Source organism: Helianthus annuus, chromosome 8, assembly GCF_002127325.2.
Source record: "Helianthus annuus cultivar XRQ/B chromosome 8, HanXRQr2.0-SUNRISE, whole genome shotgun sequence".
Lineage (NCBI taxonomy): Eukaryota > Viridiplantae > Streptophyta > Magnoliopsida > Asterales > Asteraceae > Helianthus > Helianthus annuus.
Genome location: NC_035440.2, coordinates 81,035,376 through 81,060,422, shown reverse-complemented (window position 1 = coordinate 81,060,422; position 25,047 = coordinate 81,035,376). Strand labels below are relative to the sequence as shown.

The window sequence follows — 25,047 nt, the reverse complement described above, 5'->3', positions numbered from 1 at the left end:
CTCAATGGAATGTTTAAACTGAATGTAATTGTCGTGAATGCAATGAAAGAAAACACTACTAGTTCTACTTATTTGATTGAGTCTTCGAATTTATGGCATGGTAGACTAGGTCACGTAAATTATAATTCTATTCGTCGTTTAATCAAACTTGATTGCATACCAACATTCGATATCGACTCAATTAATAAATGTGAAACTTGCCTAGAAGCAAAACAAACGAAATCGTCATTCAAAAAGGTGGAACGATTCACCGAACCCCTCGAGATGATCCACACTGATGTGTGTGATCTAAAAGCAATTCCTACTCGTGGTGGGAACAAGTACTTCATCACGTTCATTGATGATAGTACAAGGTATTGCTATGTGTACTTACTTAAGAGTAAGGACGAGGCTATTGACAAGTTTATCTTGTTTAAAGCCGAAGTTGAGAATCAACTAAATCGGAAAATCAAAATTGTAAGGAGCGACCGAGGAGGTGAATATGTTTCACCTTTTATTGACGTATGTGCAAAAAGTGGAATCATCCACGAACTCACAGCTCCTTACTCCCCTCAATCAAATGGCATAGCGGAACGAAAAAATCGTACCTTGAAAGAAATGATGAATGCCATGATGATAAGCTCCGGTGTAAACCAAAACATGTGGGGGGAAGCAATCTTATCGGCAAATTATGTGTTGAACATGATACCCAATAAGAAAAAGGATGTAACGCCATACGAATTATGGACGGGAAAGAAAGCACCATATAAATCCTTGAAAGTGTGGGGGTGTCTAGCTAAGGTGGTGGTCACACCACCTAAGCGGCTACTAATAGGTCCCAAAACGGTGGATTGTGTATTTATAGGATACACCCGTCCTTATGGTCCTTATCGTTTTCTTGTGCATGATTCTAAAAATCCTGGAATATGCAAAGGCACCATAATTGAATCTAAGGATGCATCATGGTTTGAAAATGTGTTCCCATGCTTAGATAAAAGTGAACCGAGTTCTTCTAGACCGGTTGAGGAAATTGTTCCCGAGGGAGAAGTTGAAAACGATGAACCTCGAGAACAATCTAAGACCGAGGAAGTTGAAATCAGGAAAAGTAAACGACAAAGGACTGAAAAATCCTTTGGACCTGAGTTTCTTACCTATATGATAGAAGATGAACCTCAAACGTACCAACAAGCGGTACATTCCTCAGAAGGACCTCAGTGGAGGGAGGCAATCAAAAGTGAGATAGACTCTATCTTACAGAACCATACCTGGGAACTAGTGGACCTTCCTCAAGGATGTAAACCACTAGGATATCGATGGATCTTCAAGAAGAAGATGAAACCAGATGGAACCATCGATAAGTACAAAGCAAGGTTGGTGATCAAAGGATATAAACAACGAGAAGGTTTAGATTACTTTGATACATATTCGCCAGTTACGCGAATAACATCCATCAGGTTGGTGCTTGCCATTGCCGCCATTAGAAATTTGGAAGTTCACCAAATGGATGTGAAAACAGCTTTCTTGAATGGGATTCTCGAGGAAGAAATCTACATGGAGCAACCCGAAGGCTTCACAGCTATTGGGCAAGAAAAGAAAGTGTGTAAACTTGTGAAATCCTTGTATGGATTGAAACAAGCTCCAAAACAATGGCATCAAAAGTTTGATCATGTCATGCTTGATGCTGGGTTCAAAATCAATGAATGTGACAAGTGTGTGTATGTGAAGGACACATCTGATGGATATGTCATTTTGTGTCTATATGTAGATGATATGCTCATTGCTAGAAGCGATGACAAAATCATAAAATCTACAAAGAACATGCTAAAAGCAAGATTTGACATGAAAGACATGGGTCTGGCGGATGTGATTTTGGGGGTCAAAATCACGCGAACCCAAAATGGACTCGTTTTAAGTCAATCCCACTATGTGGACAAAATTCTTGAGAAGTTCAATGCGAATGACTCTAATGAAGCTAGAACTCCACTTGACACAAGTCAACATCTAGCCAAGAATAGAGGTGAACCCGTAAACCAGTTGGAATACTCAAGAATTATTGGTAGCTTGATGTATCTTATGAGTTGTACTCGACCAGACATAGCATTTGCTGTGAGCAAGCTAAGTAGATACACAAGCAACCCAAGTTCAATGCATTGGAACTGTATCACTCGGTTGCTTCGTTACTTAAGATACACTCGAGAATACGGGTTGCATTATAACAGATATCCAGCAGTTATAGAAGGACACTGTGATGCAAATTGGATATCTGACACGAATGATTCCAGAGCAACAAGTGGGTATGTATTCACACTTGGAGGTGCAGCGATATCGTGGAAATCATCAAAACAAACGGTTATTGCTAGATCCACGATGGAATCTGAGTTCATCGCTTTAGATAAAGCAGGTGAAGAGGCAGAATGGCTACGTCAATTTGTTGAGGATATACCAAGATGGCCTAAGCCGGCAACAGCCATTTGTATACATTGTGATAGCCAATCGGCACTTGGCAGAGCTCGTAGCACAATGTATAATGGTAGGAACAGACATATCAGACGTAGACATAATACGATACGACAACTAATCTCTACAGGAATTATCACTGTTGACTACGTGAGGTCAAAGGATAATATTGCGGATCCGCTAACAAAAGGCCTAAGTAGAGAGTTAGTACAGAAGTCGTCCATGGGAATGGGACTGAAGCCCTTGAAAATAAGTTCATATGATGGAAACCTAACTCAGTAGACTGGAGATCCCAAGAGCTGAGTTCAATAGGAAAACCTAATTGTATGAATTAATAAGGTCACTGTGGGAGATAACCCTACGTATATATATAAGGGAGTTTATTGCAAGGCTTAGTAAACTTCCTAGTCCATTCCAAAAAGTGACAAGTGTGAGGCTAAGCCTATGGCTTTTAATGATTCGACTAAGATAACCATACATGGTGAATCACCTATGTGAGAGAGAAGTGGGGTCGCTTCGAAGGGTGTTGTTGGGGCACAATACCTAATGGCTCTCGCAGAACCAGGCTCATGTTCATGACCATAACGAACATAACTATGAGGACTTGACTTTGTCAGGGAGAGTCTTGTGTGAAGTGCATTGTCGTCCACACAAACGGCAGACGAGTTCAAAGACATCGAGTTCTACTCAGAGCTAGTGGGCTAAGTGCATTTCATGAGCGAAGGTTCAAAGGGTAACACCTACCTATCGTATGCAAAACTCAACTGCTGAAATCAAATTGGAATAATGTTGTTTCTGAGATCGACCTCCATTCATGTGGGGGATTGTTGGAAGTTTGGTGTGAATGGAAAGTCTCAAGTGGTAAAACCACCTTGTCCCACATTGGTGTGGGAACAAAAGAAAAGGCAATTTATAAGGCAAAAGCTTCTCCAAGCAATTGTAGTCTTATGACATGTTTTACCACAAGTCCTACCCGCGCGTGCGCAGGGGGGGTGCAAAAATTTGAGTTTCGGAGCTGGAATTTGGTTGAACTCGTGCGTGCCCGCACATCCTGCGGACACGAATGCAGCTCCGAAAACCCGGGCCCGCGTGAGGCCAGTTTTTGCACAGACTCGTAACTGTTATTCTCGTTTTTAATTATGATCATTCTTTTCAGTTTCTAGACTGTTATGATTTCTTTTTAATGATCATTATGTTTCAGTTTTAAAACTGATACAATAATTGCAATAATGACCATTAGTCTGGTCTTTTAATATGCTGCAATGATGTTGAGAACACAGTTACAATTTTATGGCTATAAAACCGAACCTTTTCGTTCAGTTTAGACACACCGAAATCAACAGTCTCTTCTCTTTCTCTCTACAGCATTCTCCAGTTTTCTTTCAGGCAAGTGTTCAAGTCCGGCAGCGCTCGGTGCTGTTTCGAACCGGCGTACCCTGGGAACAGACGGCGAATCTGTTTAAGGGAATTGTGTCAAACACAAGCCCGGTTAAATCGTTTACTGTTTCTTTTATTCTTCTATTTTTGCAACCTTTCTAACCACTGTTCTGATCAGTAGTTCTGTTTCATCTTGCCACTGCTTCAACCGACAGTGGTTGATCAGCGGTTAGACTGATCAGTGCTTAAACTGATCAGTAGTTAAGTTCATCAGTAGTTAGACAAACTGATCAGTGGTTTCCAATCAGTGGTTTTCAAGCAGTGGTTATTTTTCTAACAAGATATAGATATTAACTATCAAGTTCATAAGCATATGAATTTATGACTAAAATTCAACAAAAGCATATGAAACATGAACAATACTCAAATTCCTCTAATTATAAGTACATGCAAGGTAACAACACCTTCAAACATGACCCTTAGCGTATGTCCACCAGCAACATCAGTCCTAAAATTTTATAAAAATCGAACATAACAACATTATAAAATGGAGATAAGAAAACAAAAATATTCAGCTGGAAACACAAACATATATCGATCCTACGTGTCCATAAGTATTCCAGCATTGGCCAAACATTAAACTCATCACAGATGCCAGACTGCTAGCTGAGTACAGAGAAAGAAGTGCCCGCAACCCAAAAAAATTATTTATTATATCAAATCCTTATAAAAAAAATTATTAAAGAAATGATTAACTGATGGAAGAACGCTTTATCAGCATTTCGCGTTCCCTTCAACATCAAGTCTTCCATTGCTGCCAATAATATTTTGTGGCTTCTATATTGAAGCGGATTGGGTCAAAGGACAAATGGATTCAGGTTGAAACGGATCGGGTCGAATTTGTTGATCAGGATAAGATCTTGTCTATTTTTATAAAACTTTGAATAAAATGATTAGGCGGTTGTATGTATACAAACAGACTTCAGGCCATTATCAACACATTAACCCTTAGACCACCCGTAGTGGTGAACAAAAATAATGCCCCCACCATGGGGCATTATCTGACACATGGCATCCTAGTCAGCGTTGGGCATTATAGCAAAAGTGGCGTAGTGGGGCATTATTCCAATAACGCCCCTTCCAATTATTAAAAAAAAAAAAGGAAACAAATGGTGATTGGTGGGTCAACCATTCCACAAAACAAAACGAGCGTTTTAAAAAAAACGCCAACAACAAATTTGAACAAAAAAAACGCCCGGAAACGCCGGGTGTAATGGGGTCCGGGGCGTTTTCCGGCGTTTTTTTTGAATTTTTTTAAAAAAAAAACGCCCCACTACGGGTGGCCTTACAATGAATAGTTGGTGTTGAAATGTGGCAGAGGGTGAACCGATAAAATAAATAGAGAAACTCATCAAGATTCAACCTTTTTTATCTCTCAAGCTGTCAAGCGGAACTGAGTAAACTGCTTATTCAATCAGATAAAATAAATTATCAAGTAGGACATTAAACCATACTTACTGGGTAATCAGGTTGTTGTTTGAGGATGTGCTTGTAAACAAGTGTGAAAGTATATGGGCTCTCAGCTGATGCAAGCTCTCTCAAATCAATTTTCCCGAGTCTGTTTTCAACTTTCTGCATGCGTACCCACAAAAACTTTTACGTCCATCTAGTTTATAGATATGCATGTGTTAGATATAAAAAAACAATTACTTAAATCTTCGATAGCAAGATTTAGAAGGTAGTTTGCGATAGATTATCTTTGGCGGACTTTCAACCTTTTTGACCCGTTAGTATATTTGGGCAACTTTCAACCTATTTGGCTCATTCCCTTTAAAGCTGATATTTTCATTTGACCCATTTATATTTGACGAAAAAATAAGCTTAAAACTTCAAAGTAGTTTGTTCCTTAGAAACCTGAGACAGAAGATGGTCAACAACCGTTTGTTTGTTCGAGGCAAGATTCAACAAATCGCCTAAATGATCTTTCTTCAATATGCGTGACGATCATAATATCATGACTTAACATCAAAAGAAAGACAACTTTAGTCCCCAATTAACAAAATGACCATCATAATTATAACCATAACCTGTAAAGTTCCATTTCTTAATCCCCTTTAGAATCAGTTTTGAACTCAAATCACAGACCGTGATACACAAGTAGCTTCACACAAATAAACACGCTAAACTGTTTAAATCATTCAAATTTACAACAATTAAACCAAGGAACAGATAGAATCTTACCACGAAACTACATGGGAAGTCAAACGCAACCCAAAAACTTTTAGGGCACCAGTATGGATCTTCTGTTCCAACATCCTGATTGACAATGCAACATGTATGACATCAAAGTAAGCTTAGACCCAAATTACAGGGATGAATGGCAGAACAGAGGGAAAAAAAAGTGCAACTTGATGGTACTGAGATACGGTCGCAAAGCTGTGCACCTGCGTTCTATTGACAGCTTAAAGCAGGCTTCAATCCTATCCTATAAATAATAAACTGTATAATTCTTTGTTTTTATGCAGTTTATTCTGTTAATGTTTAACCTTCAAACAACCATTTGAATTCTTGACGCTAGAAGTATGTTTAGGTACTCTTGGTTTGGTTCCCTACACATCTGGTAGTTAATTTGATCTTAGCTTATAACTCAACCACTTAAACAAAATTGAAAATTCATGTTTGTAAACAAATCAAATGAAATCTAACCACAAATTTGCAAGGAAATACTAGCTTATTTGTAAGATTAACAACAGACTCATAATTCATTTCAAGATCAATAACAGCCAAATTGATTGAATAAGTTGTTAGAACCAAAAAACAAAATATATAACACCAGTTGAACAAAATAATAACAACCATATTCAATATTCTTTGCACCAGATAAATTGATTCAAACGGATCCAGATTCAGAAAGTTTATCACCATAAAATCAAAAACTAACAACTATTATACGTTCATCAAAAGATTGAAACCCTATCTCTATCAGATTCCATCAGATTATACGAACATATTCAAAAACAACAAACGCTCTAAGAGCTGGTAAATTTGGTGACCGCCTTCGTGCCTTCAGAAACAGCATGTTTGGCTAATTCACCGGGAAGAACAAGGCGTACGGCAGTCTGGATCTCCCGAGACGTGATGGTGGGCTTCTTGTTGTACCTTGCAAGCCTCGAACTCTCCTGAGCGAGTTTCTCGAATATGTCGTTGATGAAACTGTTCATGATTCCCATGGCCTTGCTGGAGATTCCGATGTCAGGATGAACCTGCTTCAGCACCTTGAAGATGTAGATCTTGTACGTCTCCACGCTCTTCTTCGTTCTCTTCTTCTTCTTATCAGCGGCTGCAGATCCGGCTTCTTTTGGCAGTTTCTTGCCTGCCTTTGGCTTCTTCTCCGCCGGTGCTTTCTCTTCTGCCGGCTTCTTCTCGGCGGGCTTCTTCTCTGCCTTTGGTGCCATTGAGGGGAATTGGAATTCTAGGGTTTGTAATTTGGGGGGGATTGATTGATTGTGTGTGATTGAAAGACGTTACGGGATCCGCTTATATAGTAGACGTGAATGGGTTTTTATTGGATGATTGGGTTGTTATGCGGATCGGCGACGTGGCATGATAATGGACGGTTGTGATTTTTCAGCTTTGTTGTGAAGGGAGTATATTCATAGCCATTTTTGTTTGATAAACTTACTACCTGGTTGGTCCTGTGGTTTGTGAAAATTACACACTTGATCCTAAGGGTTTACTAATTACAAACTTGGTCCCAGTGTTTGCAATTTTCGCACTCGGGTGGTTCTTAACACTAACCTAAGTTAAATTTCTCAGTTAAATATGTGAAAAATTACTTATTTACCCCTGAACAATTTAAAAAATTAAAAAAGATGGCCACACTCATCTTCCCCATCTATCTCTCTCCTACCATAACAACCACCATCTATCACCACCTCCACCTCCACCACCATCAATCTCCACCACCACCATACATCTCCACCTCCACCACCATCAAATCTCCACCACCGCCACTACTCAACGTCACACCCAAATCACCAACACCATTCACCCCAGAAACCCCCCTTCGCCACCACCATGTAACCCACACTCACCACCTGCACCCTCACCCGATAACTCCGACCACCGTGTCACCTGCAACTCTGAATTCAAGTTCATAAGTGAAAACCTATTCGGTAATTAATCCGACAATCGAAGTGAATCTTTTTATAGCTTTCGACCGACCCATCACCCAATTTTAAAAACTCATCATCAGGAACCCAATTTCTCCACAAAAAATTATTAAAAGGTGTCACTTTAACACCACCAACACTAACCCTATAAACAGTCTCATAAGCATATCTCATATTATGATTAAAGCTCACATACTTGAAATTATCAATGAAATCTTTAGGAGCAGAAATCACCTCAAAAGCATTAACCCTAGCTGTGTGATAAATTGGTGACAAACTGGGATCTAGGTTTGAGTTCTTTAATGATAAAGATTTGGTTGATGAAAGGGTTGAAGAGGATCCGTCATCTCCGGTGAACGGCCGGTGGTCGTGGTCAACCACCGTGGAGGCAGTGGTACCGCAGTCAATGAGGTGGTGATCGGCGGGGGAGAAAGCGGAGACAACGGCGATTGAAATTGCGAGTGAAAGGAGAAGATGGAAGAAATTTGGAGTGTTCAATGTTAGGGTTTGATGATGAAACTGAATCAAGATTTGTGAAAGTGAGTTATTATTATTAGAGTTAAATAGCTGGTTACATGGTGGTGGTGAATGGGGTGCAGGTGGATGGGGAAGATGAGTGTGGCTATCTTTTTAAATTTTTTTAATTGTTCAGGGGTAAATAAGTAATTTTGCACATACTTAACTGGAAATTTAACTTAGGTTAGTGTTAGGGACCACCCGAGTGCGAAAATTGCAACCACTGGGACCAAGTGTGTAATTAGTGAACCCTTGGGACCAAGTCTGCAATTTTCGCAAACCACAGGGACCAACCAGGTATTTAACTCAACTTATTATTTAGATAGAGTATATGAAGTTTTTTTATTTTTATTCTTTTAGGGGAGGGCTCTTATTTTTTAGGAAACAGAAAGTAGATGAATATCCAGGAACGATAAACATGTTATTGATGCAGGATATGTTTTTAGCCGTGACGGACACATCTTCGGTGATAATTGGATGGACAATGCTCGAACTAATGATAAATCCAAGGTTAATGTATAAACTACAAGGAGAGATTAGGCGGGTTCTTAAGGGTAAGAAAAAGGTCTATAAGTAGGATATTAAAGATCTTGATTACTTAAGACTAGTGATCAATGAAACCTTGAGGTTGCATCCTCCAACTCCATTAACCCCTAGACAGTGTAGGGAAAAGTGCGAGATTGGTGGATATAATATTCCTATGAATACCAAAGTTACTATCAATATATGGAAAATTGGAATAATCCAGAGAGTTAAATACCATAAAGATTTAGCGAAAGTTTAATTGATTTTAAGGGAACCCATTATGTATATCTACCACTTCAATTGGGTGCTTCTGAATGGAGTAAATAGAGAGAATATTGATAGGAGTGAGACTCTTGGAGCCAATCTAAAACTAAAAAGTGACTTGTACTTGGTTCCAAGTGCTTACAACACAAATTTGTGATCGTCAATTGTGTTTTAATGTTTGATATTGAAATGTTATGTTCCTTGATATGTTTTGGTACTTTACTATCATAATGAACTTGTAAACTGTCAGAACTTCAAAGATTAAACCCCAATACAAAATATAATGCAACTTTATTGATGAACTTCTCAGAATCACAATACAAAAACACTAGCCAGTCATCACATATTGACAGGCTTTCTAAATGAATCAAATGATTAAAACAAGAACAAAGGATTCCTCACGAATGTACGTGTGAGGAATAAAAAAGATGATTTAGGGTTTGAGAAGGAGAAGACAAAAGAGAGTCGGTGCACATCATCCCGAGACAGCCCCCTCTTTTATATATGAGAAAGACATGAAACCCTTAGCCCAATATAAGGAGCAGCCCAGCATCAAACACGAACACAGGCCCAGCACATGTGACCAACGGTAACAAGCAGCCCACCATCAAGAGATCACACCTCAAAAGGAAACAAGATAAAATATTAGAAAACGTTAAACCGAATATATAGAATATTTTTAACACCCCCCCCCCCCTCAGTTTTAATGTTTAAAAAGATTTGTGAGACCAAGAGACTTAAACATTTCTTCATGATGTCTTGGTAATAACCCTTTTGTGAACACATCCGCAAGCTGGAATTCAGACTTTATACCAGATGTTTTGATGATACCTGCTGCTATTTTTTCCCGAAGGAAAAATAAGTCGACCTCAAAGTGTTTTGTTTTGTCATGAAACACAGGGTTTGCAGCTATGGAAATGGTTGCACTGTTGTCACAATTCAGTGTCACTGGTAAGGCAACATTGATCCTTAGTTCCCTTAGAACATTTATCAGCCACAAGATTTCGCAAGAGGCACTGCACATGGATCTATATTCTTCTTCAGCAGATGAACGAGAGACAACGCTTTGTTTCTTGCTTTTCCAAGAAACTAGAGAGTTTCCGAGAAAGATACAGTACCCAGTTACAGACCTTCTGCTGTCAACACACTTGGCCCAATCTGAGTCAGCATAGGCTGATAACTGGAAGGAATCGCTCTGTTTAAATATAATGCCATAGCCAGGAGCATTTTTTAAATACCTCAGCAGCCTAAAGGCTATCTGAGAATGAGCTTCTGTTGGTTTATGCATATATTGGGACAAATAGTGAACGGCATAGGCAATATCAGGGCGAGTGTGAGAGAGATAAATAAGTTTGCCCACAAGTTTTTGATATTCAGTGATACTGACATCATTTAATTTCTCATTTTTACTCATTTTTGTCAAAATGTGGTTTTGCTCTATGGGACAGTTAACTGGCTTACACCCGCTCATCCCATATTCATTTAAAAGATCCATACAATATTTTCTTTGGGTGAGGCAAGTACCCTCACTGCTTTTGATGATTTCAATACCAAGAAAGTATTTTAAGAAACCAAGGTCTTTAATTTGAAACTCCTTTTTTAAACAGGATTTCACTTTATTAATTTCATCAACATTGTTTCCTGTTAGTATAATGTCATCAACATAGACTAACAAGGCAATAAACACAGAATTATCAGATTTAAAAAACATAGAATGGTCACACTTAGACTGAACAAAACCAATTTTAACAAGAACTTGGACAAGTTTTTCATTCCACATACGAGGGGCCTGCTTTAAGCCATAGAGGGACCTTTTTAACTTGCAAACTTTGTTTTTGTTATTTACATTAAGACCATCAGGAGGGGTCATATAGACTTCCTCCCTTAGATTTCCATAAAGGAAGGCATTATTTACGTCAAGTTGATATATGGGCCAGTTATTTTGAACGGACAGACTGATGATGCATCTGACCGTGACCATCTTGACAACGGGAGAAAAGGTCTCCTCAAAATCGATACCCTCAACCTGACTAAAGCCTTTGGCAACAAGTCTGGCCTTAAATCTATCTATTTCACCATTAGATTTGTATTTGACTTTGTAAACCCATTTACTCCCAATGGGTTTCTTCCCATGTGGAAGATCAACTATATCCCAAGTGTCATTACTATATAAGGCAGAAAGTTCATCATTCATGGCATCTATCCACCTTTTATCTTTGCATGCTTCTTTATAGTTAACAGGTTCAACAGTTTTGTTTAAGTTAGTAGCAAAGCACATATTTTCACTGGATAGATTAGCATAGTTAACAACTTTATCATAACTATATTTAGCATTTCCAACAATGAAGTCACTAAATCTCTTAGGGGCAGACACATGTCTAGTGGACTTTCTAAGACTAGGTTGGTTACCCTCAGGAAGGACTGATTCATCATTTGTACCACTTGACTCAACCCTCACAGACTCACTTTGAGACTCATCATGATGCTGAGCATTAGCCATGTCACCTGAAGCAAATGACTGCTGAGTGTCAGCAGCATCAACTGGCTCATTTGAGCTACTGTGTTGCTATGTCTCAGGTACAGAATCAGGAGACTCCTTCTCTTCATCATTGGGATTTGTATCACTTGAAGGTTCATAGATATCAAAAAAATTGGAATGATTTAAAGTATTTCTTTTGTCAAGATCGAGTTCAGGAAAAAAGTTTGGTTTTAAAAGGAAAAATGGTTTCATAAAAACTGACATCTCGAGAGAAGGAGAATGTCCTTGGATCCAAACTCCAAAGTTTGTATCCTTTTTTAAAGTTTGAATATTCCATAAAGACACATCGCTCAGCTCTTTCTTCAAGTTTATCGGTATTAGTTAAGACAGTAAAATAACATAGACATCCAAAAACTTTCAAGTGATCGAGAGAAGGTTCAAAGCCATAAAGCAACTCATAAGGGGTTCTACCACCTAACACAGACGAGGGTGTCCTGTTAATCAAATAAGCAGCAGTGAGAACACATTCAGACCAGAATCTTAAGGGAATACCATATTGAAATAATAAAGCTCTTGTAACATTCAGGAGATGCCTATGTTTCCTTTCAGCAATCCCGTTTTGTTGGGGGTGTAAGTGCAAGAGGTTTGGTGAAGTATGCCATGTGTTTTAACAAAATTTTCCATTTGAGTGTTGATAAATTCGGACCCATTATCACTTCTGAAAATTTTGACTTTTGTTTCAAATTGAGTGAGGATCAGGTCATAGAAGTTTTTAATATTTTCAAACACTTCAGTTTTGGACTTCATTAGGTAGACCCAGACAGATCTGGAGTAGTCATCAACGATGGTGAGAAAAAATTTATACCCATCAAGACTGGGTCGTTTATATGGACCCCAAACATCAAGATGAACAAGGTCACCGATATTTTTGGATTTATGGTCACTTAAGGGAAAGGGAACTCTATGCTGTTTGGCCTTGTGACACGTGTCACACGGCTCAACTTGTCCTGTTTCATTTTTAAGTTTTAGAACATGTAGGACTTGGTCTGCTGGATGACCAAGTCTGGAATGCTAGAGCTTTATTGTTTCAGTTTTATTAAAGCAAGCAATCACAGGTTTACTAGAATTACCACAGAAATAAAGACCATCCATTTGCCTACCAATCACCAGGTTTCTCTTTAAGGAAACATCCTGAATATAACAGTTATGCTCGTCAAAAACTACTTTAAGTTTGTTATCTTTAGCAAGTTTGTGAACAGAGATACGATTCACACAATATTCAGGGACAACAAAGACATCTTTCAAGATCACATCTTCAGAGAGTTTAAAACACCCTATTTGTTTAACTTTAGCATCAGTTCCATTTGGATGTTTGATAGTAATATCATACTTAGATACATCAACTAGATTAAACATGTTGTCATTGTTCATGACCATATGTTGATTAGCCCCTGAATCAACGATCCATTTTAGTTTATTTTGATGGAAAAAGCTAGAGTTAAAACAATAGGTGTTTTTATAAGACCCTAAAGGAGTAAAGGCACTAAAGCACTCACCGCCCATGTTAGATTTGGCAGAATCTTCCAGCTTATTTTCATTTAACAGACCTAGCAGCTTGGAAAATTGATCAGCAGTTAAAGCATTCAAGGAAGAATTAGCAGATTGATCATTATTGGCAACAGAACTATTAGCAGACACATTTGCTTTAGACCATTGAGAATTGTTTTGATTTGGTTTATTTCTATAGTTTGGAGGATAACCATGAATCTCAAAACATTTCTCAATCACATGACCAACCTTATTGCAGTGAGTACATTTTAAGTTAGGATTTGGACCTTTGTTAAAACGCTTTTTATTATCATTAAATTGTGTTGCCTTGGCAACAAAACCAACATTTGGAATTTTAGAGGATTTATTTGAATCTCTGTGTGATTCTTCTCTAGAAATGATAGAAAAAGCAGTTTTGACAGTAGGTAAAGGATCCCTAGTTAACAGATTTGTTCTAACAGGTTGATAAATATCATCTAATCCCATTAAGAACTGCATAAGTTTGATCAGTTGGCTGAATTCATTGTATTTAGTAGAAGCATCACAATTACAGGAAGGTAGTTGAACCATGGCATCAAATTGTTTCCACATAGTATTGAGTTTATGATAATATTCTGAAACACTAGCCCCATTTTGATTAACAGAATTGATTTTTTGGTATAACCTAAACACAACTGACCCATCAACCCTGTCATAAGTGTCCTTTAAATCACTCCAAACTTCACTAGCAAGCCTAGAATAAACTTGACCAACATAAAATTCTTCAGAAACAAAATTGAGAATCCAGGTTAAAACAACAGAATTGCATCTATCCCATTGACTTGCAAGAACATCATCTTTAGTTGATTTGGTACAGGTACCATTAATAAATCCTAGCTTATTTTTTGCAGTTAAAGCAAGTTTCATAGCATTTGACCATACCACATAATTCTCAGTTCCTTTCAACTTAATATTAACAATAGTAAGACTACTAGAGTCACTAGCATGTAGGTATAACGGGTCACTTGCATCTAATTTACTAATCAAGGTGACAGAGGATTCCCCTTGATTTTCTGTATCAGGCATAGTAACACACAGTCACAGAGAAGCAGTAACAACAAGGAAAGCAGTCACACAGTCACAGTGAGAACAGATAAACACCGAATCGGAACAGCACACCAGAGAAACAACAAAAATAAGGGACAAGAGGTCAGGGATGAAGCGAAGCCTGAACAGAGGTCCGATCAGAGGTTCATCACTCAAAAGGTGCCTCCGCAGACAATATTCAGGGAGCTAAAAGACACAAACAAATGCAACAGAGTGGACCCTCTCTGTATCCCAAATCAAGCCGGTCTCACCAAAAAACCCGGTATCAATATGCCTAGACACAAAAAATAAAGGATGATGCAAAACTAAACAAAGAAAAAAAGGAAAGATCTCACAGTGGGTGCGGATGAAGTCCAAGGGATCAAGACTTGTAACCTTCACTTAGGGTTACAAGAGCTTGATCAGAAGACAGAAGACCAAAAAAACTGTTGGTTTGCCCTAAACGGGACCAACAGGAAGTACTTCAAGCAATCCAACGAGAAAACCCTAAAAATTAGGGTTTCGTATATCCAACAGTGGCACAACAACCACGATCAACAAGGATCCAGGAAGGACACGGCGGACCACAGATATGCCAAGAAACCACCACAAGAATCAACCTTTAATTTAAAACCCTTGGATAGAAACCTCCGGAGAAACAAGCAACGGAAAGTGCAACGGAAGATCACCAGAGCACCAAATTAACCTTGGAGCTCTGATACCATGTCAGAACTTCAAAGATTAAACCCCAATACAAAATATAATGCAACTTTATTGATGAACTTCTCAGAATCACAATACAAGAACACTAGCCAGTCATCACAGATTGACAGGCTTTCTAAATGAATCAAATGATTAAAACAAGAACAAAGGATTCCTCACGAATGTACGTGTGAGGAATCAAAAAGATGATTTAGGGTTTGAGAAGGAGAAGACAAAAGAGAGTCGGTGCACATCATCCCGAGACAGCCCCCTCTTTTATATATGAGAAAGACATGAAACCCTTAGCCCAATATAAGGAGCAGCCCAGCATCAAACACGAACACAGGCCCAGCACATGTTACCAACGGTAACAAGCAGCCCACCATCAAGAGATCACACCTCAAAAGGAAACAAGATAAAATATTAGAAAACGTTAAAATTGAATATATAGAATATTTTTAACATAAACTTGTGACCTGTACTTTTACTATTGATACGATATAGCCAACTTTATCAATGACATGATTAATACAAAATAAACGTTAAACCTCGTCAAAATTGAATGTAAGTAAGGGGATTCTTGCAAGTTAGTTCCATGTCATTGAACATATGAATAACTAGATTAATATTATGATCTTATTTTATGATTATAATCTATCTGGTTAGATTACTTTCTTTTCGTTGCAAATATTGTTGAATTATTATGGTCCAACACAAAATCCTTCATAATGATACTAAGGGTACCCACAATGGTTCATCTGATTCTTGGTTTTAGACAATTAAAATCGGGATAGAAAAAAGATATATCAAGTTATATTGGTGCCATGTAAGTTAGGATACAAAGATTGCTACAAAACTTTCTGTATAATGGCATAAGCATAAAGCATTATATTTGAAATTCAGTTGTAACACTTAAGACACTTAAAAGTCAAAAGTGGACTTTTAGAAAGTAAAAACAGGTTAAAATGTGAAAAAACACACTTTGTTAACATGTTTATATATGTCTGATATTTCTAGTTATAGCAAATTTGTATGTGATTTATCAACTCTGAATTGATTACATAATAATGGGATGGCGATTCATAGAGAGGAGGGAATCAAAACGACGACATCAATACATGATTCCATGTCAATGATCTCTAGATCAAGTGGTGGAATGTTTGCATTTCTCTTCGGAGTTGGAAGTTCAACTCTCACTTGGTGTAGAGTCCTGCACTCGTGGTCAATGATAGAATACCCATATAAACTTGGATTCGATCATTTAGTCAAACGGGTTTTACCGGTAGATTGACCGTTGAACCTACGCGGGCAGGTTACCGGGTTTTCCCCGGAATTAGTGGTGTAATCGGGTTACTCTCAGAGTCCTCCGTTTGGTCCACTTTGCCCTAAGAGTGCTCGGGATTGATTCTATTGACCGTTTAAAAAAAACATGATTCCATGAATGAAATTCCGGCGTCTTAAATCCGAAAGGGTCTCCAATTCCGGACCATTAACGCGTCTAAATTCCAGGCATCTTAATTTATACCTTAAAATTACAATTTTTCCGTCACGAATATATTAGGGAACCCGCCGTGATGCGACGTAATGATCAATTTCACCACAATCATAAAATTTAAATAAAGTTCAAAAAAAAAATTAGGGTAAATTACACTTTTCGTCCTTTATGTTTGTATCAGATTGCAATGGATGACCTTTAACTTTAATAATTACAGGCACGGTCGTTTTTTTTTTTTTTTTGTAAAACTCATTACACGTTACGTCCTTTAACACTAACCAGATTAAAAATTTCAGTTAAGTTTATTCATTAAGGGTATTTTGATCAATTCATGTTTTTATCTAAATGTTTAATAAATAAAACCAAAAAATTACATATCCACTCCATCTTCCCCAATTAAACCCTAATTACCACATCTTGCCACCCTCACCACCACATCTCTCAACTTTGAGGCGATCGAGACGAAGGTTGATGACTTGCAGGTACGGATCGGATGGCCAGAGGAGGAAGAGAGCGGCGGAGAGGAGGAGGACGGTGACGGCGGAGTAGAAAATCCGCCGTCTACGGTGGATGGCTCGGTTTTCCGGTTGTCATGATTTCGAAGTAATGAGATAAGGTGGTGGGGGTTCTCTAGAACAGAGAGGAGTCGGAAATTGTGGTGGTGGGGAAGGGAGCTGGAGGTGGGCAGTGGTTGTAGATGGGAGAGAGAGGGGGAGAGTCGCAGAGATATTTTAGAGAGAGAGGGGGGGGGCATGGATTATAAGGAAAAACATATTTATGCAAATTATTATATCAACAATATTTCACTCAACGTCCACCCCACCCCACCCACCCCCTTTCAATCCGTTGCTTCTCCAGATCAAACAGTTGAACCCAACACCAACTGTTCGATCATATGCCTAGCAGAACAACCAGCCAATTTCAGCGGCATGCTTTTCAATTCTGAATTTTGGGTCTTTCTTTGCTAGCATGGGGGATAGATTTGGATTTCAACTAACTAACTGGGTTTGATTAAAAAAGGTAAGAATTGAAGCTGAATTGTGTGATTGTTTGTGCTGGTAAAATTGGGGATTTTGATTACAGTTTGTTTCCCCTTTTGCCAAGATGTTCTTACACTAAAATGACGAACTTACCCTCATGTGCAAGAGATTTAATTGAAAATTTTAACCAAATTAGTGTTAAAGGACGTAACATGTAATGAGTTTTACAAAAAAAGAATTGTGTCTGTAATTATTGAAGTTAAAGTTTATCCATTGCAATTCGATACAAATATAAAGGACGAAAAGTGTAATTTATCCAAAAAAAAAATTAAGATGAAGGCGGTTAAACAACCACTAAGGGCATACGGGGTGCCTTCGGGCAACCCCTTCGGTGACACCAAATCCCGCTCGGGCAAAGCACCGCCAACTCCAGCGGTGAAGAGAGAGAGGGCATACAACGGTGGGCGGCTGCCGAAGAGGGGGGAGGAGAGAGAGAGGAGAGAGGAGAGAGGGGACCAATCACAGCTTTTCTTTCTTTTTTTTTTTTTTTTTTTTAAAAAAAACCAATTCACCTAATAGGGGAGTGGCGCCATCAAATGGGGGTGTTAGGGGAGTTTAAGAGGGGAGTTGACGTGACACACGGGGATTGGTTTGGCGTAAGAGAGGGCACTCACCTATTAGGTGTGCACCCCCTTCACCCTAAGTGATTGGCCTTTGGTTAGTTAAAATGAAGGAGATTTAAATTTTAAACTTTCGATTATATTAGTTATAACATCGTCTTAGTATCTCGTGTGTTAAAATTGGTTAACTACCGGTATGAACGGTGATATTTCATGTTGCTATACTTTCTTTTGACTTCTATAATGAATTTTGTTGTTGGTTCCATCCCGAACACTAATGACATATTGACATATAATGGGGCCTGTTTGTTTTTAGACTTGAGATTAACAACAGATCAAGAACAGCCAAATCAATTAAAAAAATTATTAGAAACAGGAAACAAATCATATTTCATTAACTTTGTACTGAACAAACAGATTCAATCAAATACAAATTTAAAGGCTCGGAACCCTAAAACAACTAATATTTTGAAACCCCTAAGAGCTGGTAAACTTTGTGACGGCCTTTGTGCCTTCAGAAACAGCATGTTTGGCCAGTTCACCGGGAAGAACAAGGCGCACAGCAGTCTGGATCTCCCGTGAGGTGATGGTGGGCTTCTTGTTGTACCTTGCAAGCCTGGAACTCTCCTGAGCGAGTTTCTCGAAGATATCGTTAATGAAACTATTCATGATTCCCATTGCCTTGCTGGAGATTCCGATGTCAGGATGGACCTGCTTCAACACCTTGAAGATATAGATCTTGTACGTCTCCACGCTCTTCTTCGATCTCTTCTTCTTCTTATCAGCGGCGGCGGCTCCGGCTTCTTTCGGCAGTTTCTTTCCGGCCTTTGGCTTCTTCTCCGCCGGTGCTTTCTCTTCTGCTGGCTTCTTCTCGGCGGGCTTCTTCTCTGCCTTTGGTGCCATTGAAATTTTTGAGTGAAAGCGAAATTAAAATTCTAGGGCTTGAAATTTGGGGGTGTTTGATCGATTGTGTGTGACTGAAAGAGGTTAGGGGCATCGGTTATATATGAGAGGTGAAGGTGTTTTAATTGGATGATTGGGTTGTTTTGCAGATCGATGACGTGGCATTCGAATGGACGGTTGTGATTGTTCAGATGGTTGGGTTATTACGCGGATCGGTGACGTATTTTCCTTTTTGAAAATCATTTCACAACCATTTTAGTTATAAAAAAAAATCACGTAAATAGAGTTTAAAGGTTGTTATTTCTTTTAAGGGTAAATTACACTTTTCGTCTTTATGTTTATATCGGACTGTAATGGATAACCTCTAACTTCAATAATTACAGTCACAGTCTTTTATTTGTAAAACTCATTACACCTTACGTTCTTTAGTACTAACCTAGTCAAAATTTTCAGTTAGGTGCTGTTTGTTTTTTCTGTGGGAAAAGGTCTGCAGTCTGCGGACCACATCTGCAGGCATCTGCAGAAGAAGAGGTGGACCAAATGTCTGCAGTCTGCAAGGAGAAGAGAGTTTGTTTTTTTACTTCTACAAAACCCCTTCTTACACACACAACACACACACACTGATCTCTCTCTCCTCCCTTGATCTCTCTCTGCCCTTCATCATCCTCACTCTCTCGATTACATACAAACAAAACAACACAGACCCTCATTTTCACAATCAGATGCTCACAAACACCCATCCCCTTTCCCTGCTTGATGTCGGACCGGTGATACACCGGCCGACGGCGATTGTTCCAGCCGACGACAACCACCCCCCCTTCTTCTTGGGTTCTCGATAACCCACACCTGTGAATGAACCGGCCGACGACCGATGGCCCTCTTTCCGGCGAAACCCACCTGCAACACCCCTCACCATCTCGTCTCTTTTAGCTCCGACGAAGAAAACAACCGGCCACCACCACTCTTGGTGGTGGCGGCACACATCAGCAGACACTGGGGAACGAGTGAGGAGAGAGAAACGGCGAAGGAACCCCGTCGCCGCCGCTGCTCACGGCGGCGGTATTCTTCGGCTGTCCGACGATGCTAGGCGGTGATGGAGATGATGATGATGTCGGTTGCCGCTGATGATTTCCAGGTCAGACGGTTCGAGCTTTTTTGTCTGTTGATTCTGTTGATTTCTGGAGGTGGTGGCGGAGCAGGGGTGGGAGGTGGTGGCGGAGTGGAGGTGGGCGGCGGAGGTAGAGGTGGTGTGTCTGGAGGGAGAAGAGGAGAAGGTGAGAAGAGGTGAGCAGACCTTAGAAGACATGGGTCAATGTCTGTGCCAAGAAGAGGTCTCGCAGACCTTTTTTAATGAAAGGTCTGCGAGAAAACAAACAAGCTGCAACACTCAAACGTCTGCGCGCGTCTGCGCGACGCAGACATAAGTGGCCAGAAGTGCTTCTGGCCAAAAAACAAACACCACCTTAAATATGTCAAGTGTCTGCACATGAGGGTAAGTTGGTAATTTTACTCTATAATTAAATTAATTAAAATTTCAAAAAAAAAAAAAAAAAACAAATGCATGGATGATTGGATTCAAAAGCCCCAATGGGCCCACACAACAATAACGTTTTCCATACTTTTGTCGTTCTTCTTCCTCAAACCCACACACAGTTGCAGTTGCGGGTTCATAACCGTCGTACAACGGAAATATTCCGTATAGCTGCTGTACTCGCGTTCGTCTTCTTCACGCAGCGATTCTGATTCAGGTAGCGATAATTGTAGGTTTATTTTGGTTAATCTATGTGTTTTGTATCTGTAGTGAGGTGATTATATTGTTCTAGATTGAATCAGAACTGGCATCTCGTTCTACCATCATCGTCTTCCTCTGAATCTTGTCACAACAACCACGATCTACTTAATTTGAAACCCACTAATGGTTACCATGGTTGCGATTTTACAGATCTGTGTACACATTTGTAGAAGCAGAGTAGATACAGGAAGGATTGGGGGGTTATACGATTAAGGTTTCTAACGGTTAGGGTTTTGTGGTTTCTAATGCTAGTGGTTCTCATTGTTACCAGAGGTTGGGGAGGTGACGGTGGGCTGGTGGTGGTGGACTGGTAGTTGAGAAAAGCTAAAGATGGGAAGTGAGAGAGAAAGAGAAGAGAGTTGAGAGAGAGAATGTGTGTATTCATTTATATATATTTTTAATTAATTTAGTTTTAGAGTAAAATTACCAACGTACCCTCATGTGCAAGGCACATGACATATTTAACTGAAAATTTTGACCAGGTTAGTATTAAAGGACGTAAGGTGTAATGAGTTTTACAAATAAAGAGCTGCGACTGTAATTATTAAAGTTAAAGGTTATCCATTGCAAAATCCAATACAAACATAAAGGACGAAAAGTGTAATTTACCCTTTTTTTTAATTTGGTATACACGCTGGTAATGATTGGAAACCAACTAGAAGTTGAAGTGAAGACCGAAGACCGATGCTAATTAAAAGTACATGATACGGTTTGATAAACCTAACGATTAGTGTTTGATGACGTTCAAGATGGAAGTTTTGATAGATTAACTCAATTCGTTAAGAATTTTGGCAGCAACGTTAGATAAACATGCCAAAAATAAGATGGCATTCAATACCGAAAGACTTTACATTGTTAAGCACTAGATCGGAACAAGTATGTTTTGTCCTCTCAAATTAAACTTTCACTGTTCAAACGCATGACGCTTCTATTTATAGGCCATGACCCATACGATTGAGAGTTTCAATCATATGGCTCATTCGTTTGATACATTTGATCGATTGGCTCTCAGTCAAACGTGTCTCTCATACGTTTGACTGTTCCATACTTTCAAACACACTCATATTCACATATTCACTACAGTACAGACTCGATATATCATATTCGTACAGTAATAACCACACAAATATGCATTAACAAGAACTGGTAAAGAACTAATGATCGAATAAGTCAAGCCTCAAGGCAAAGACCGATGAATTGTGGATGAGTAGTCTATTGATTAACTGCACTGGTCTTGCAACTAAATATTACAACTAATAAGAAACAATGCTTCCATACTACTAGTTCTTTTAATCAACTTATGACTAACATTAGTTCTTTGATGCATCTTTCAAGTGTTTTACGAACAACTAAAGATGTCATTGTGGAATATGAGATGTCTAAGTCACGATTAATTTAACGTTACTTATGAGGTATGATCCAAGGAGTTACACCTAGGACAATAAACAAGGAATAATATGTATTAGATAAATATTATAGCTCATAAGTGTACAAGATTTAATAATAATGTGGTTCAAACGTTTGGTGAAACGTTTAGAGAATTAATTATTTACGAAATAATTACTTAAGTATTTCGTTGTTTATTTAATTAAATAAATAGTTAAATAAAAGTTGAATGAATTTATTAATTGGATAAATAATATATATGTTTTATTTATTAGATAAGTAAAATATTATGAGATAATTATATGTTTCATTTATTAGATAAGTAATATATAATATATTTATTAGATAAATATAAAGTATGGTATTTGTATTGGGATATAATTCCAATGTGGTAAGTATTTGAGTCCAGGTATAATAAGTATTGTACCTATATAAGACTATCTTTAACGGTGTATCTGTATCTCGTCCGAGATGACATGGAATTTATCCAAGTTTTGAGATGCAATGGAGCACATCTGAGGTGGGGAAATCTGATGATAAAATCCGTCTGCAAGGGCTTGGGTTGTCTCGGTTCTGGAGCCATCTCCTTTTTTATATTTATTTCAATGATAACTTTTTCATTTCGTCGAAAATCTATTTTACGCCGTTCCAACAAAATTTGCAATTAAAAAAAAGATTTCGTGATCCGCTGTTGAACTGATTCCAATCCAAGAAAATAAAGTTTTCGTGGGCGTTATGAGTTTCTTTATAAAAGGAAACCACCCATGAAGACTTAGAATAAACCATCGAATAGCTGTGAAATCATGGAAAGCTTTGATGTAGCTTTAATGGAAAAAAATGTTGTGGAAGATGAAGTGTAAGAGAGGCGAGTTAGTATAATATTAGAAGTTTCGTACCCACTCCCTATAATTAAAGTAATTTACATAGGAAACATCATCATCATACTCCGTAAATCTTACCCATAGCAAAGCTGAAATAGGGTCCGAGAGAGGTAAAATGTAGATAACCTTAACTCTACCCCGTAGGAATAGAGAGACTGCTTGCCTGCTTCCAATGAGACCCCCCGACTCGATAGTAGTTTTGCATCAAACCTTGGATATAAGGCACATAACACTCAACAATTGAGAAACTGCCGATTAGTGCATGTATCCCCTTGTCTTTCGGCTATCAACGACACCACATGATGCATGATTAACCATCCCTCTCTTTTAATGCTATTTTCACGAAATTGGTAAAATAACGTTAAGATTAATGCACTTTCACTTTTGCCCCCCGAATGCCCACACATATATACATTATATGTGCATACCGCAAGCAAGGTATAATTTACATAGGAAACCTTTAGGTTTAATTTGAGTTTTATAAAATAATCCAATTTAAAGGAAAAAAATCAATTTAAAAATAAAATAATCCGTTGCATGTGTAATACAATTTCTATTTTTTAATTTTTTAAAGTATCCAGTTTACTTTTATGTTAGTACTAGGTTATAACCTCGTGTATTACACGAGTTGAATAAATATAATTTTATATATTAAATAATAAAAAGTTATATATTTATGAACCCCGTATATTGTACGGTTAAATAAATGAAATTTTATATATCAAATAATAAAAAAGTTATATCTTTAAAAACCATGTGTATTACACATATTAAATAAATGTAATTTTGTATACTAAATACTAAGAACGTCGTATCTTTAAAAAACCCGTGCATAGCCGTGTTGAAAAATCTACCAAATAAGTTGGAAGGAGAGAAGACTCAGATAAGCGAAGAGGCTGAGCAGGAGTGTGCTTCGCATCAGAAGAGAGAAAGCGAGTACCTCCAACGGATCGCCAAATTGCAACAGCTTGTTACGGGAAGATCTGCAGTATTCCGGGCTTCTGAGATTATAGCAGAGGAAGCTAATGCTGACAGCAAGTGGTTGCTTGCGCGCGGCGTTCCATTGGTATGCTTTTCCTTGCTTCTTTTATCTACTCTACTTTGTTTCCTATTTCACATGCTTATTTTGTTTCCTCTAGATTGCGGATCGTATTGTTAAGTCTGAGAGCTAGCTAGGTATATGTTTGTGTAACAACTTGCACTTTTGTGCGTTGTTACTACTCGTTATACTCGTTACGCCTAGCACCAGAGATTCGGATCGTAATGTAACTATATCAGATATATCACTAAATTGAAGTATAATCGAATAATTACGCATATTCTATCGCTATTACAAAGCTATTTTCATAAATCATAATACTCACGATGATGTTGAGTGAGGGCTTAATCATCCCTCCTCGATGACCGTGAGGTGTCAAAACGTAAACAAACAACGCTAACAAAGACTATCGGTAGAGTACCATGTCTCCAGCCATCGTGACGATGACGGCAATACGAGCAAGTAGTACCCCGATAATCATTGTGGCACATCATGTCGAAGAACGCACTCGAAGGCACGCGTAACTCGACCATCGCACCGAATAGTGGATATATAGATACGTATATACGACCCTTTTGTGATTAATTATAATAAATAAATAAATAATAATATAAATATATGAAAATGTGGCCCAAACTATCGCAACGCACCAAAAACGAGGATCGAAAGGCCTCCGTACGGACGGGCCAGCCGAACGGCTGGGCCGGCCTATCGGACCGCCCAGCCGAACGGCTGGGCCGGCCGATCGGACCGCCCAGCCGAACGGCTGGGCCGGCCGATCGGACAGGCCAGCCGATCGGCTGGGCTGGCCGATCGAGCGGGCCGTCCGATCCAGGCCACTTTGCCCTCCTTTCCTCCCTCCTTGCC

The 25,047-nt window shown here is 38.7% G+C and overlaps 2 protein-coding genes and 1 long non-coding RNA gene across 3 annotated transcripts; all 3 read right to left on the bottom strand.

The window, feature by feature from the left end:
- Positions 1–4,163: 4,163 nt before the first annotated feature.
- Positions 4,164–5,458, bottom strand: LOC110871242. Its single transcript, XR_002553580.2, has 2 exons — positions 4,418–5,458; positions 4,164–4,321 (listed from the first exon to the last, which is right to left on the bottom strand). It is a non-coding gene; the product is annotated as an uncharacterized LOC110871242 (long non-coding RNA).
- Positions 5,459–6,649: 1,191 nt separating this feature from the next.
- On the bottom strand, positions 6,650–7,332 carry LOC110873159 (histone H2B-like). Its single transcript, XM_022122087.2, has one exon. The coding sequence runs from the start codon at positions 7,266–7,268 to the stop codon at positions 6,843–6,845; it is 426 nt and encodes a 141-aa protein (XP_021977779.1). The 5' UTR covers positions 7,269–7,332; the 3' UTR covers positions 6,650–6,842.
- Positions 7,333–18,545: 11,213 nt separating this feature from the next.
- Positions 18,546–19,165, bottom strand: LOC110873160 (histone H2B-like). Its single transcript, XM_022122088.2, has one exon. It carries the CDS (start codon positions 19,080–19,082, stop codon positions 18,657–18,659), a length of 426 nt encoding a protein of 141 aa, XP_021977780.1. The 5' UTR covers positions 19,083–19,165; the 3' UTR covers positions 18,546–18,656.
- Positions 19,166–25,047: the final 5,882 nt, after the last annotated feature.